Source organism: Knufia obscura (assembly GCF_036327395.1).
Source record: "Knufia obscura strain CCFEE 5817 isolate CBS 148926 chromosome Unknown scaffold_6, whole genome shotgun sequence".
Taxonomy (NCBI): domain Eukaryota; kingdom Fungi; phylum Ascomycota; class Eurotiomycetes; order Chaetothyriales; family Trichomeriaceae; genus Knufia; species Knufia obscura.
The window spans coordinates 1,802,103-1,815,273 of NW_027042692.1; the positions used below are offsets into that span (position 1 = coordinate 1,802,103).

Here is a 13,171-nt window from a genome sequence, read left to right on the forward strand (position 1 = left end):
ACTTTTGAGTGAGGTAGTGCACTCTGCGCGGCCGCCCGCTCAACCTGGTACAAGTCAAGTTTTGCAGGCTTCACCATGGCAGATTCTACTCATGTCTCATCAGCTTCATGGCCAACTTGCCAAGTACAAGGAAGCTAGAACTGGACGCGTTACGCCCATGTCGATAAAGGACGAATGGAATTGCGAAGATGAAGCTCCTCTTGACGTGACACCCTTCACGCTAAGACGCGCTTAGTGTGGCTTTTGCCCAGGTACTGCCCTTCTACTGGCTGTCATCGAAGCTCTCCCCTTGCTTCGTTGGCCAACGCATATGCATGGACATGGATTCTTCTCGCGGATATAGCTTCAAAGTGTACGTACCTGACATGTGAGGAGTCTATGCTTCAAAATCTGGAACGCTGATGCTATTTTGGAATATGGCAATTCTATGGCTATGGGATCTATATCAGATATTCTCCTTAATTATCTAGGAAGGTGAACAGATTCGTATGCAAGATGTTCAGCGCCCGATCTGCATCTCTCTCCTCGATGACACAGGAGATATTGATCTCACTTGCACCTTGGGAGATCATCTCGATATTGACGTTGTTCTCACCCAGAGTAGAAAACATCTTGCCGGCAACACCGACCATGTTCTTCATTTGCTTACCCACCAAGCTGACAATAGCCATATCGGGGATAATATCCACAGTCCCGAATTTCCTCAGATCGTTGATGGCGCCTTGTAGATCTTGATCGACAATTTTATATTCGTCGTCGCCTCCACCAGTGTACAGAGGTGCTTCCGAGTGCAGCGCCATGGAGATGTTGACCTCGCTAGTGGAGATGACATCTACAGAGAGCCGCCATCTGTCCAGTGTTGAGAAGATGCCAGCAAAGAAGCCATGGGATAGGGAACGTTTGTTCGAGTGAACGTTGACCACCAGAATCTTGTGCTTCATGGTGACAGCTGTTGGTCGCTTGGGTCGTTTCGCGGAGCCATTCACGAGAGTCGAGCTTCGAGATCGGAAGAGCTGTGGTATATGGCCATCCAACGTCCTCTCCAAATCATGAGGATCATCCGGGTAGATGATAGTGCCAGTCCCTCGTGGATTCATAACGTTCTTAATTCTGATGGGGATTCTTGCTCGGATGACTTGGGCCATGGTGGATGGATGAATGACTTCAGAGCCGTAGAAGGTCAACTCAGCAGCCTCAGCCGGACTGATTTGTGGAATGAGTTGTGCAGTCGGGACTTTTCGAGGATCAGCTGTGAAAATGCCGTCCACCTCTTTCCAAATCTGAAGCTCCTTCGCTTCCACACCGACTGCGACCAGAGCCGCACAAAGATCGGTATAGCCTCTTCCGACTGTGGTAAGCAGTCCTCGCGGAATGGCACCAAAGTAGCCGGTGATGACTGGAACCTTTGCTGAGAAATCTGGCAGCAATTTGGCCATGTTCGCTGCTACATTATCGTAGAAGTTCTGGTCCAGACTGTGCTCGACCTTGAAATCGATGACCTCTGCGAAATCGAAGTATTCAGCTGGGATGCCGTTGTCCTCGAGCATGACAGCCATGAACCTGCAACTCAATTTCTCGCCAACACTCATGACCTTGTCTCTTGATCTAGGGCTGGTTTCCCCAAGTGTCTGAGCTGCTTCGAGGATTTTGATGACCTGGTCACACTCATGGTTGATTTCTTGCCTGAGTCTCGCCTGTAGCTCCGAAGACTTGATCTCTTTCTCGGCAGTCTCGATATGATCGGTACGGACATCTTGGATCAAGGTATGGAAGGACTTTGAGTAGTGGTTCTCGGCATCAGAAGCGGCACGGAGCAGTCTGTTCGTGGTGCCGGCAGCTTTGGTGGAACTGCTTCTGGCAGAGCACACGATGGCAATATCGTTGTCGACACGGCTTGATTTGACGACATTCACAATATTGATTGGAAACTTGCCGACAGAAGTGCCTGCATCCGTGTCAGCTGTGGTCTACTTTGACTCAGTTCCTGGGACTTCACATACCGCCAAATTTTTGGATAATTTTCCCCCTCGGCGGGGCGCCGTTCACAGCATTTGCGGCTGTCATAATGGGAATTCGGATGATAGTCGATCGTAGAATCGAAGGTCCATAAGGCTTTCGAGCACGATCTTGGGCAGCGTAGTACTGGGCGGTGAAAAGGATACAGGTGATATTGAAGAGTCAAGACTAAGAAGAACCACAAAAATGATACTGCAGCTCAGAATTCTAGCGAGATCGGCGAGCATCAGTTTTCAGCCATTTCTGTGGGCGGCAAGTGCGTCAGATCTGGGTCCTCGCTGGTCTCGGCAGATTTGCATTCCTGCCCTGTTGATCATATACCGTGCTTAGGTCATCTTCTGAAGCAGAATACGAACGTCAGCCATGATCTGTTGATGGTCACTGTTGTTACGGTCGTGAAAGAGGATGGCGCGAAGCTCATGGGATCAATTGAGACGCTATCGGCTACTTGCCATACTCAGTCTCCGCCGACCAACAGTCACTTCCTCATCGGATAATTCACTTCCGGAATCATCTCTGAAGCCCTCCTCGAGTTCCCTGCTCAGCCTTCGAGTCGAAGCAACATCCTCATGCCTAGGTCTTCCTATAGCAGCGTTGATGGCATCGCTTTCTCCGGAATCTCTAATGCCCAGCCTACCATCAGTTCTCCGTCTGCCATCAACACCACGTCTGCCTTCATTCATGTCGAAACCGACCATGCGCTCTCCACTCTCTTCATCGAATAATCCTCCGTCCTCGTCAGTGACTATGCTGTCTCTCCTGGCATGATCTTCGTTGTCCTCTCCGCTTCTTCTGCGCATAGCCCACATAGACGGGATCACGAAGCGGAAGAACAAATCTCCTAGCTTTTCACGTATTGATCTGGGCCGCAGGGCTTCTGGGATGTAGTCGCCAAAGATTGAGGTCGTAGACTGCAAAGTAGATGTCAAGGGCGCATACTGTGAGTATCGTGCTATGTCGGCTCTGTAGCGTCTGTAGAAGGGTAGGATCACGAATGAAAGCAGAAGGTATAGTGCTGCGGCGACGAGTAAAGGCGCGATGGCTGTCTTGTCTGTGCGTTAGCATTGTGAGCATGAAGGTGGATGCTGTGTCTAATCTGCTTACTTTGACTACCCCAAGTGCTCCGGAGCCTGCCATCTTCGGTCAGTCTCTGATCAGACCGAGGAGTCGCTCAATAATGTCGAGGCTAGTACACTGGCAAAGGATGCAGTTTGAAAGGCCCGTTGCCGGATTTCCTCGTCTGCGACACAGCCTCAGACCAGCATGACTCCCGGCGCAACTTGAACCGCTAGACGAGACGCTTTCTACACCAGAACACAACCAGTGGTTCCGCAGAGCTAGGATATCGAAGGGAGGCTATGATATGCGCAGTCGCTTCAGAACAGTTGCAGCTCTGATGAGACGCTCTCTGTTCATACTCCATAGGGTCACTGCCTCCCCATGCGAGGCTGGATTGGTTAACAGGGGCCGCAGCGGAGCCTTTCGGGACCTGCCTCTTTCGGCAAATCATACACATGCGCAGTGAAGGGCAAACCATCTGTAGACTCCCAAATTACTTCACGATGGGTGTGACGACAGCAACTACCACTCTTTCGGCGGAGCATACTCTTGGACCTGCTCTGAAACCACCGTGAGCAACTGCTAAGGGCACCCTTCTCTACGAAACCTATCACACCGCGACCACCAAAGTCATTTCCATAACGCGTGCAGCATACGATGCCCTCGGCCAAGAAGCGCAAAGTGCAGGCTGTCGTTGACGATAAAGAGCTCGCTGATACACTCGACGCGCTCGATCCCAGTTTGCAGACAATAGCAGAACAAGCTCTCGCAAACTCAATTGAGGAGGCTGATGGGACGACTCCAGCACCAGAAACCCCGTCGAAGCGAGGACGAGGTCGACCCAAAGGTGCAAAGAACAAGCGGACACCAACACCAGATGGCGATATCCCTCCCGAAGAGCGCTACTTCTTCCAGACTCGAGTTGGACCTGCGAATCAACAGCCCACCTCGACGAACTCCTTCTCTGTCCTCGGTCTGCTGAGCCACGATGACTACCTTGAGGAGATCAGAAAATACAAAGATCCGCATGATCTGGAGAAAAGATTCCTCCTCAAATTGCATGCTCGCGCCTTTCCTCAGTGGCAATTCGAGCTATCCCAAGACTTCAGCATATGCCTATACGGCTGGGGCAGCAAGAGACAACTCGTCACAAATTTCGCGGAGTATCTCTGCAAGCAAGCCCCAAAAAGGGATGAACCGCATCCTAAAACAGTGGTAATCAATGGCTACGCACACAAGTTGAACATCAGGCATATCCTGAACACCATCGCAACGGCAATACAGTCCTCGTCCGGCGAAGAAGATCCTACGCCTGTCAAGCTAATAGGCCAACCTCAAGATATACTAGACAACCTTCTCGGACGACTGGACAACACCACCCAGCCGATATACCTCCTCATCAATTCACTCGACCACTCCTCTTCACCCCTGCGACATCCAGCAACGCAAGCTCTGTTCTCACGTCTTTCAGCCCATCCGCGCATTCACACGCTCTGCACCTGCGATACACCGACTTTCCAGCTCCTCTTTCCCTCAAATGTTCGCGATACCTACAATTTCGTTTTCCACGACGCCACCACATTCGCGTCCTATGATGCAGAGACAAGTGTTGTGGATGACGTGAACGAGCTCCTTGGCCGGAAAGGTAGACGCGTTGGTGGAAGTCAAGGTGTCAGCTTCGTACTCAAATCACTGCCTGAGAACGCAAGGAATCTGTACAGGTTACTACTATCGGAGATCCTCACCATTTTGGCAGACGACGATGCAGATGCAGGCGATGGCGATCACGGCGAAGGATTTATCGATCCAAGTCTTCTTGACGTCTCAGCCACACCACGGAAAAGGAACGACACACGCAGTCATGCTGCGGACGATATCGGCATCGAGTACCGGACCCTGTATCAGAAGGCAAGCGAGGAATTCATTTGTTCCAGTGATATGAACTTCAGGTTCTTGCTGAAAGAGTTCCATGATCATCAGATGATCACGACGAGGAAGGATGCTAGCGGTACAGAGGTGTTGGGTGTGCCGCTTGACAGAGGGGAGATGGAGAGCGTGCTCGAGGAACTGGTTATCTAGCTAATGGCATTAAGAGATTTATCCTTCCTCGATTGCCTGAACCAAGGTCAACTCGTCTACCACGGAAGTGCAATCCTTTGCGCTTGAACGTCGACTTTGGAGAGCTGGAAAACTTGGTGAAAAGCATCGTGTCTAGCTGGCACAGACCTTCTTCTTTTGCATCAGGCCACATTTGGTCCCGGCATATTCGTGCCCCTCTTCTGCGCTAGAAGCTGCACTGATAGGCCCGAAAAGATCGCTAGCCAATCAATGTCGCTTCGCATGCCTTCCAGATAGGTCGACTTCGTATCTACCGAACACCTTGCTCGTCTAGGTAGGTAGCTCAGTCCAAACCCATTTACCTCGGCCACGGAAGAATTCTCCATTAGGGAGCGTGGCCTTCACTAGGAAGGTCTGGACGCTTAGCGTAATACGGAGCGGGCCACGATTCTTTACACACCTTGTTTACTTCCCACGATATCGAGTACCTAGCTACAAAGTGTTTTTGGTCCTTTCCACAATGAAGGGCTCTATGCGCACCTATTAGAATGTCGGTGAAGTGGACATCGCTTTTCTTGCTGTGTTCAACGTCTAGCACTTCAACGGGGGATGTTGAGGGGCTAGTACAGGTAAGGCTAGACAGATCAAGCAGAACCTCATATAGGTTAGGTAGGTCACACCAGTTTTCTTCGCGCTCAGTGGCCCCAATGCTTAGCGAAGTCGTGCAACATGGAAGTTCAGCCCTGGTCGAGGTGACCAAAATCCCCAATTTCCAAGCCGCCGCCAAAGTCCAGATGATCTAGACTGCCGGTGCAGTAAGAATGAGTTGAACTTCCTGAACACCAGCCTACCTCTGTTCATCTGCCTTGCGGCCACGTTTCGAGTCGTCGCATCGATACATCGATCTTCGCGGCGACCTTAATCCTCGACAGCATGCTCTCAGCGGTGATCATCCTCGCCGTGTCCAGCAACTGGATTCATGGCGTCAACGCTGTAGGATGCTACACACCAAACGGCGTCGATAGAAACACGCAACTCGGATACGGCAACTTAGAAGGCTATGCACCATGCAGTGCCAGTGGTGAGCAATCCCAGCCACGAGAGATGCGCAACGCGAAATAGAACCTTCTCTAACAATGATCGTCCCTAGCAACCCACTCGATGTGCTGCGCATGGGGCTCAGCCAGAACAAACTCGAACACAGCAGATACATGCCTGCCAAATGGGTTATGCCGAGGTCCTGATCCATCGCTTACGTGGCGAGAAAGCTGCACAGACCCGACATGGCAGGCTCCCGAGTGCATCAAACTTTTCGTCAATGGTACGGGACTCAACGATGACTTGACACAGAGTCCTGGTAGGTCTAGGGATCACTGTCAATTCGGCCAGAAGTGTAGCTAATTACCTGTATCTGCAGCATCAGACTCGGATTTGACCGATGTGACAGTCACAGAGTGCGACAATGGTAGCTTTTGCTATGGGGACAACAATCGCGCATGCTGTCAGCAGGAGCAGGGCGTTTTCATCAATGCGCTAGGCATGCAGACGAGTATTGATCCCTCCGCTACCACGAGCTCGACTAGCAGCATAGCCTCGTCCACCACGTCACCGACAACCTCTGTCTCACCGACAACTACACCGGTTCCGAGCAACGGCGGTCTCTCCACCGCAGCACAAGCAGGCATCGGAGCAGGTGTCGGTGTAGCCGCACTCGCCGCGGCCATTGTGGCAGGCTGCTGGTATGTCAGGAGGAGGAAGAAGAAGCAGCAGCAGACACAGGAGCTGATACCACCACCAGCAGAGACGAAATATTTTGACGCTCCGCCTCAAGATCAAAAAATCAACGAGCCACATTTCGATGCTGCGCCGCAGGAGATGGATTCTTCAGGTCCAGGAAAGATGCATAGAGAAGCCAAGGGGCCGACTGGGTTGGTGGAGATGGAATGACACACAAGAGGAACGTGAGTGAGTACATCGTAGGTCATGTCATGGCTAAAACTGGCAAGACTGACAGGCCTCTCCTCGTTGTTCTATCAGACCTGCACACCCGGTCCAGCAGACCGTCTCACTTCCTATCTCATATCCCACATGATCTGTCTCCTGATTCTTCCGTCCTCTGTTCTTCCCGCACATGCCCTTCGCACAAACCGCTCCTCAATATTCCGACCGCCCTTCGTCTACCCCAACTCTACTGCTGCTCCCTCTCATCTTGTCTCTGCACCATGTCCAAGATATGCTGCTCTCCTTCTGTCCAACGCCGCAGAGACTCATTCATGGCGTCAGCGAGGATACGGGGTAGCCTGCTTATATCTACGTTTGCAAGGGCAGTTTTGATAAACCGCAAGTCGGTCTTGAGCGCTGATCGTACGACAGCTGCTGTCGAGAAGCAGAGGCTGATGCCGATGAGGATGTACAATGCAACCTGCGGGAAGCGCATGATGGCAGGTAGTGCCGGTGTGGTTATGCTGGCTGCGTGATCGTGCGATAGGTGGGACAGGCGAGGATTTGACCTCGTCAGAACGTGGACAGGGAGAATCGGAGAGCTTCAGTTGGCATCTTCGCATATCTAGCTGAGAACCGGTGTGTGCGAATTTTGGTTATGCCCGAGCGGGAGATGAAAACCTGCTCAATCAGTAGCGTACCAGCACGTGCACAAATGACTTCCTTTGCGGTTTGGAACATAGTCATGATGATAGTCTGTACCAATGTGATAACTCGAATTAGCTAGTAACAATTCAAATCCTCGAGGGATTCATCCACTGTCTCTCATCTACTGCAACATCAAACTCTCCTCATCCAACACTCCAAACAGATCCTCCACTTCCTTCAGACAAGTCATGACCTCCATCCCAAGCTGGCCAGTAACCAAAGCATAGGTGTAGAGCAGAGAGTAATCCTCATCATCCGTCTTTTGCTCGTCCGCGTCCTCCTTCCTGTACGAGAAGATGCGGGCTAGAAGGCGGTCACGTGTATGGTTCGCAGAGGGCAGCACGTCGGTCGCAATGCTACACTCGAGTTTGACGGACGATGCGAGGACGGAGAATTGATGCGACAGTCTGGCGCAGAGCTCAGAGCGCTCCTCAGTCGTGGCTTTGAGGAGGGCGAGTTCTCCGGGCGTGGCGTTGGCATCCTTCTGTATGACAACGCTCATTGCGTGGAAGGCCTCGAGCATCCGATTAGTTGATTTCAAGATCTTATCGTAGGTGTTATGTGGGAATGGCCTGCGTAGTTCGAATTCGTGCTTGCTCGCGTCGACGAGACCTTGCAATTTGGCCAGGAAACGTTGCAGGTCGTTCTCTTCTCGCAGGTTCATGTAGGAGTGATCCGATTCACCTTCCGTGAAGACTGCCAGAGGATCACGTTTCCAGATCAGACCCATTCGTAGCCAGAGCAGAGAGATGCCATCTTTGAGCTTCTGACGAGCAGAGATTGGCCAGACGGCTCGTGTGATGATGAGACCCCATATAACGCCGGAAAGAACAGCGACCACTCTGTGTCCTGCTATGGAGTAGACTAGAGGGTGCTTCGACTTGTCGTCTTCTTCGTCCCCGTCATCATCGTATAGATCGTCAGCAATGAGGAGTGAGTAGGCGTAGAGACACGACAGGTTGTAGGTGAGCATAATGAATCGACCCATAGGGCCTTTGCCTTTGCCGATGATGATCCAGGCCGTCCAATATGCCATAAGGAAGCCGAAGAAGGCAAGAACAACAGGGTTGTCGCCGCTGATCTCCCATGCGACAAGTGCGAGTACCGCTCCAAGAGCTGTACCGAGGAAACGTTGTGCGCCGGTCGTGTTCGAAGCTCCAATAGTCATACTGCATACAAGCATGTAAGACAGTAAACCCCACTCACCACGGTAACGGGAATAGATCGGCCGAGTCGCAGATATGTAGGAAGGCAGTGCATACAGCATGGCGCCAAACCCAACTTTGATAGCAAATTTGTTGTCTTCTTGACGTAGTAGAGCAAATAGATTGTAGATCTGGCGAGACAGACCTTGCTTCCATTTCGATTTCTGCGATTCTTCCCAGTACTGGCGGTCTCGTGCCTCGCGTGATTGGGGATCGGGGATATCTTTGAGCTTGTTGTGGTCTGTGTCGTAGAGCTCGAGGGGAAGTAATGATACCGGACTTTCACCGCGTCGCCAAAACTTAAGCCATGACCAGGATCTGCTGCCAGATGGGTCCTCGACTTCAATTTGAAGGTCGTCAAGACAGTGCAGAAAGTGCTTGATTTGCTCGGCAACTTCAAGTAAGGAGAAGGAAAAATGACCACAACAGGCAGCGGCCTCCTCCCAATCGGCTTCAACCTCGATCGGTCGATTTCTGTCCATGTCCTTCTTGTCGTATACAGCTTTCAGAGCTTCTTTGCGGTTTTCTCTATACAAGCTCAAGGCTCGCTCGAGGCTCAGTTCGAAACGTGGATTGACTGCAACAGAGTAATCATTATCAGGATCAAATGGTAGGTCGTCGAGAATCTCTTTCAGCGTGTACGCAAGTGAGCGCATCGAAGGTCCAAGATGTTGGATGAACAGTTCGAAGATCTGTTGAGGCGTTCGCCATGGACGCGGATCTTGGCCATTCGGTCCTCGGCGCGAAATGTCTTTAGGGCGAGCCTTCGACGGAACTTCTGGCTCTGAGCGCGGACCTGAGACTCCAGCAGTATTACGCAAGCTCTGCGTGTCACTCCAAGCAAGGCTCGCTTTCCTAATGCGTGGATCAGAGCTGTCCAGAGGGACATTGGCGATAACGAATTGCATGGCGGCAGCACTTCTCAGTCCACCAATACTTTGGCCGATCATTTGTAAACACTGAGCAAGCCTGGACTCGAGAGCGGCCACCCTCTCATCGCCAAAGAAGTAGTGTTCGTATTTGGCTTCTTTCAAATTCGCTGCGACTTTGGCAGACGATTTCTTGTATTGGTCGCTCACAGCCACGTAGTCATGGTCCTCAAGCTCGTGTTCGTCCCCTGAGATGAAACTTCTGGTGATCAGACCAAGCATATCAGACAACTGGTCCGAGACGTCCGTCATGTTCTTCTTGAGATTGCGTCTGCCGGAGCTCGGAAAGATAAGGAAAGATACCAGCATGGTGCAGATAACGCCAGCAATGATCATTTTGAGAATCTGGCTGATCTTGTAGAAAGAGTAGTTGCCGTCTTGCACCGCACCCTCCTTCGTCAGCACGGTAATCAACGACAGAGATGTTAGTGAGCAGGCAATGTTCACTAAAGGATCACCCTTCTTGAGCTTGACCCATCCAACGAATCCCAGGCCACCTCCGACGAACAGAACCAGTATGATGGCATGACCGATTGCGGGCTGATGCAACTTGTCCGTGAACAAGACGCTCATGCTCATGCTGACGATGGACACGAATGCGGTGTAAATGAATGCTATGAAAGCCAGAATCGTAGCATCAAACATGCTGCCGAGTGACCTGGCAGGGTGGAAGTAGACTGTGATGGTGGCTACCAGGTGCTTTGAGTCTTGTCGACCGAAGAACGAGCTGAAGAAGGGCACAAATGTAGCCATACTGCCCAACAGGTAGGCTAGGGCACATTTGAACATGCTTTTGCCAGTCTCGGACTGCGCGAAGTCCTTTGCTTTGTAGCCATATTCCTTGACCTTGTTCCATCGTGAAGGCGGGCCATTTAGCCAGTAGAACCGATCGGGGTCTTGTGGACTTTCAGGCTCGTCTTGAAGGAGCGGCGTATTGGAGCCATTACTGAATGAATTGCCATTCTCGGTCGGAACTGGAGTGAGGGAGAAGGTTCGTTTCGACTTTGTCGCAGTCTGAGGGTCTATGAAGGTCGCATGTCGAAGCTGATCGAGTCAGCAGAGCATCATATAGCCATTGAAGATAGTCACACCTTGGCTCTGGACATTCGAGGACTTCCGGGCGTGCTCGGGTAATTCGTGGTCGACATCTTGACGGGACTTTGGCTGGATCACCTCGTTGAACAGCGAGAACGTATCATGAGGCCAGCTAACGATACAATCGCGGGGCTAGCATTGTCCCATAAAGATAAATATGGGTAGAGCAGCATAGCTGCCTCCAGAAAGCTGAGACAATGCATGCGGTTTGTCCAAGGCGTCCTGCGTCGTCACGGGTGGAGGTGGTCAACGCGCAGGCACGTGTTGCGCTGAAAGGTCAGGCAAAAACCAGTCACGACTTTACAATAACCTCACCTTTCAAGTTCTTACCACTCGTCGATCTTGAGAATTCGTCCTTGCAAACAATGCTGCAGGATAGTGACACCCAAGATCATGATTATGATGAAGCACGACGCTCATGCCGCACCTCCGGGTGAACTGCGTGCACTGTTCAAGCAATGGCAAAAGACGTCGCCAGAGACAATCGACTCGAACACTGATGTGCTTGATACGGCGTCTCTGGACGAAGACCATCGTGTGAGCAGAATCGCCATTGATGATGGACACCACAAAACTATCGACAACTCTTTCAAGCAGTTTCTAGGAAGAGAAGGCTATGTGAACATAAATGCTCAAGTTGATTGTTTTGAGGTGAAAGCCTTACCTGGTAGGCACTCACTCTGGCAGCACGACCTTTCGACCTTCAGCTTCTGATCACGGTAGGCCTATTCATTTACCCTTCTGTGCTTCCGGTCGATGTCCAGATTGTGCTACTTGACAAGCTTCTGCATCGAGACTTGAGTAATCCTAACCACAACACTAACCTCCATCTTCATTATGACATGCCAACGCACACAAAGGACGGTGACTCGCAGCAGTCGTTCTTCGGACTCGATACTCAATTCAAATTACAGCCGAAAGACCCGACCATACACAAACCGGTATCGATGAAGCAAATCCTAGAGAAGAAGCTGCGATGGGTGACGCTGGGAGGACAATATGACTGGACGAACAAGGTGTACCCAGAGGAGGAACCGCCTGCCTTCCCCGAAGACATCGCCGATCTACTTCGAGGCACGTTCCGAGATGTTGACCCGCAAGCTGCTATCCTTAACTTCTATTCTCCAGGCGATACGCTTAGTCTGCATCGCGATGTAAGTGAGGAGTGTGATCAAGGACTGATCAGCATTAGTACTGGCTGTGATGCGCTACTCATGGCTGCGAACAGCGATGGGACAGAGGTCGAGGTGATCAGACTGAGGTCTGGAGACGCGATTCTGATGACCGGTGTATCGAGGTACGCCTGGCATGCTGTGCCCAAGGTCATCGCGGGAACATGTCCAGAATCGTTACAAAAGTGGCCAGCAAGCGGGGAAGGTGGTTCTTTCCAGCAATGGCGGGACTGGCTGTCGAACAAGCGCATCAATCTAAATGTGCGACAAATGCGAGAGGAGCCTCTCCTCGGCAACGCTGCGGATTGAGCATTTACATGAGTCGTCGTCTAATGCACGAACCGCTCGAGCTGAAGGCTATTCACGGTAATCTTACGACGATTTTTTGCACCCTTCTCGAGTCACTTCAGCTGCGTACGGGCAGACAAGACGGCCAATTGGCCCAGCACTCCTTTGCTCCGACCATTGCGGTCTTGAGGACGACTGCGCTTGTAAAGTGCAGCTGGGCTTTCAAGTAGCATCCTGGTGATGTGAAAGTGCAACCTGTGTGCTTTCAGCATGGGCCAATGAGTGCAAAGCTATTGTGAAGAGACGTGCAGGTCCGACCGTGTAATGGAAGTGAGGAGAAGGATCGTACTCTTCTTGAGCAACGTGGAATCTTCGTACGTATATCGGCGATTCGGCGAACAACGAATACAGGTCATGGTTGCAAGATGATCTACACGCAGAGATGCTGAAGGTCGGATCAGGAGGCCGGTGAATCGCTTGCAATAGTCAAGGCTGAGACGCAGAATCGCTGGGTTGTATGGCAGTCACGCCTCGATTATAATGGGTCTCGATCAATGCTGAACTCACACGGTATCACAAGCTGAGATCAGACTGAGTGCATTGTTCTACGAGAAGTTATCGTATGGTTTGCCCCTTATTTGTAGCAGCCTCAGGCATGAACGAGGACCTAGGCCGCCGCAACTGGCAGCCCTCCAAGGTG

The 13,171-nt window shown here is 51.5% G+C and overlaps 6 protein-coding genes across 6 annotated transcripts; 3 read left to right on the plus strand and 3 right to left on the minus strand.

Annotated features, from left to right (window-relative positions):
* Positions 1-458: 458 nt before the first annotated feature.
* PMZ80_006156 (uncharacterized protein) lies at positions 459-2,064 on the minus strand (the record flags this gene model as incomplete). The annotated part of the gene is made up of 2 exons (XM_064874569.1): positions 459-1,945; positions 2,001-2,064. The coding sequence occupies 2 exons, from the start codon at positions 2,062-2,064 to the stop codon at positions 459-461; spliced, it is 1,551 nt and encodes a 516-aa protein (XP_064730291.1).
* Positions 2,065-2,453: 389 nt separating this feature from the next.
* PMZ80_006157 (uncharacterized protein) lies at positions 2,454-3,153 on the minus strand (the record flags this gene model as incomplete). Its single annotated transcript, XM_064874570.1, has 2 exons — positions 2,454-3,062; positions 3,121-3,153. 2 exons carry the CDS (start codon positions 3,151-3,153, stop codon positions 2,454-2,456), a joined length of 642 nt encoding a protein of 213 aa, XP_064730292.1.
* Positions 3,154-3,732: 579 nt separating this feature from the next.
* ORC2 (Origin recognition complex subunit 2) lies at positions 3,733-5,154 on the plus strand (the record flags this gene model as incomplete). Its single annotated transcript, XM_064874571.1, has 1 exon — positions 3,733-5,154. One exon carries the CDS (start codon positions 3,733-3,735, stop codon positions 5,152-5,154), a length of 1,422 nt encoding a protein of 473 aa, XP_064730293.1.
* A 912-nt stretch (positions 5,155-6,066) lies between these two features.
* PMZ80_006159 (uncharacterized protein) lies at positions 6,067-7,080 on the plus strand (the record flags this gene model as incomplete). Its single annotated transcript, XM_064874572.1, has 3 exons — positions 6,067-6,214; positions 6,284-6,490; positions 6,551-7,080. 3 exons carry the CDS (start codon positions 6,067-6,069, stop codon positions 7,078-7,080), a joined length of 885 nt encoding a protein of 294 aa, XP_064730294.1.
* Positions 7,081-7,903: 823 nt separating this feature from the next.
* On the minus strand, positions 7,904-11,064 carry PMZ80_006160 (uncharacterized protein; the record flags this gene model as incomplete). The annotated part of the gene is made up of 2 exons (XM_064874573.1): positions 7,904-10,960; positions 11,008-11,064. 2 exons carry the CDS (start codon positions 11,062-11,064, stop codon positions 7,904-7,906), a joined length of 3,114 nt encoding a protein of 1,037 aa, XP_064730295.1.
* A 789-nt stretch (positions 11,065-11,853) lies between these two features.
* Positions 11,854-12,492, plus strand: PMZ80_006161 (uncharacterized protein; the record flags this gene model as incomplete). The annotated part of the gene is made up of 1 exon (XM_064874574.1): positions 11,854-12,492. One exon carries the CDS (start codon positions 11,854-11,856, stop codon positions 12,490-12,492), a length of 639 nt encoding a protein of 212 aa, XP_064730296.1.
* Between the last annotated feature and the right edge of the window lie 679 nt (positions 12,493-13,171).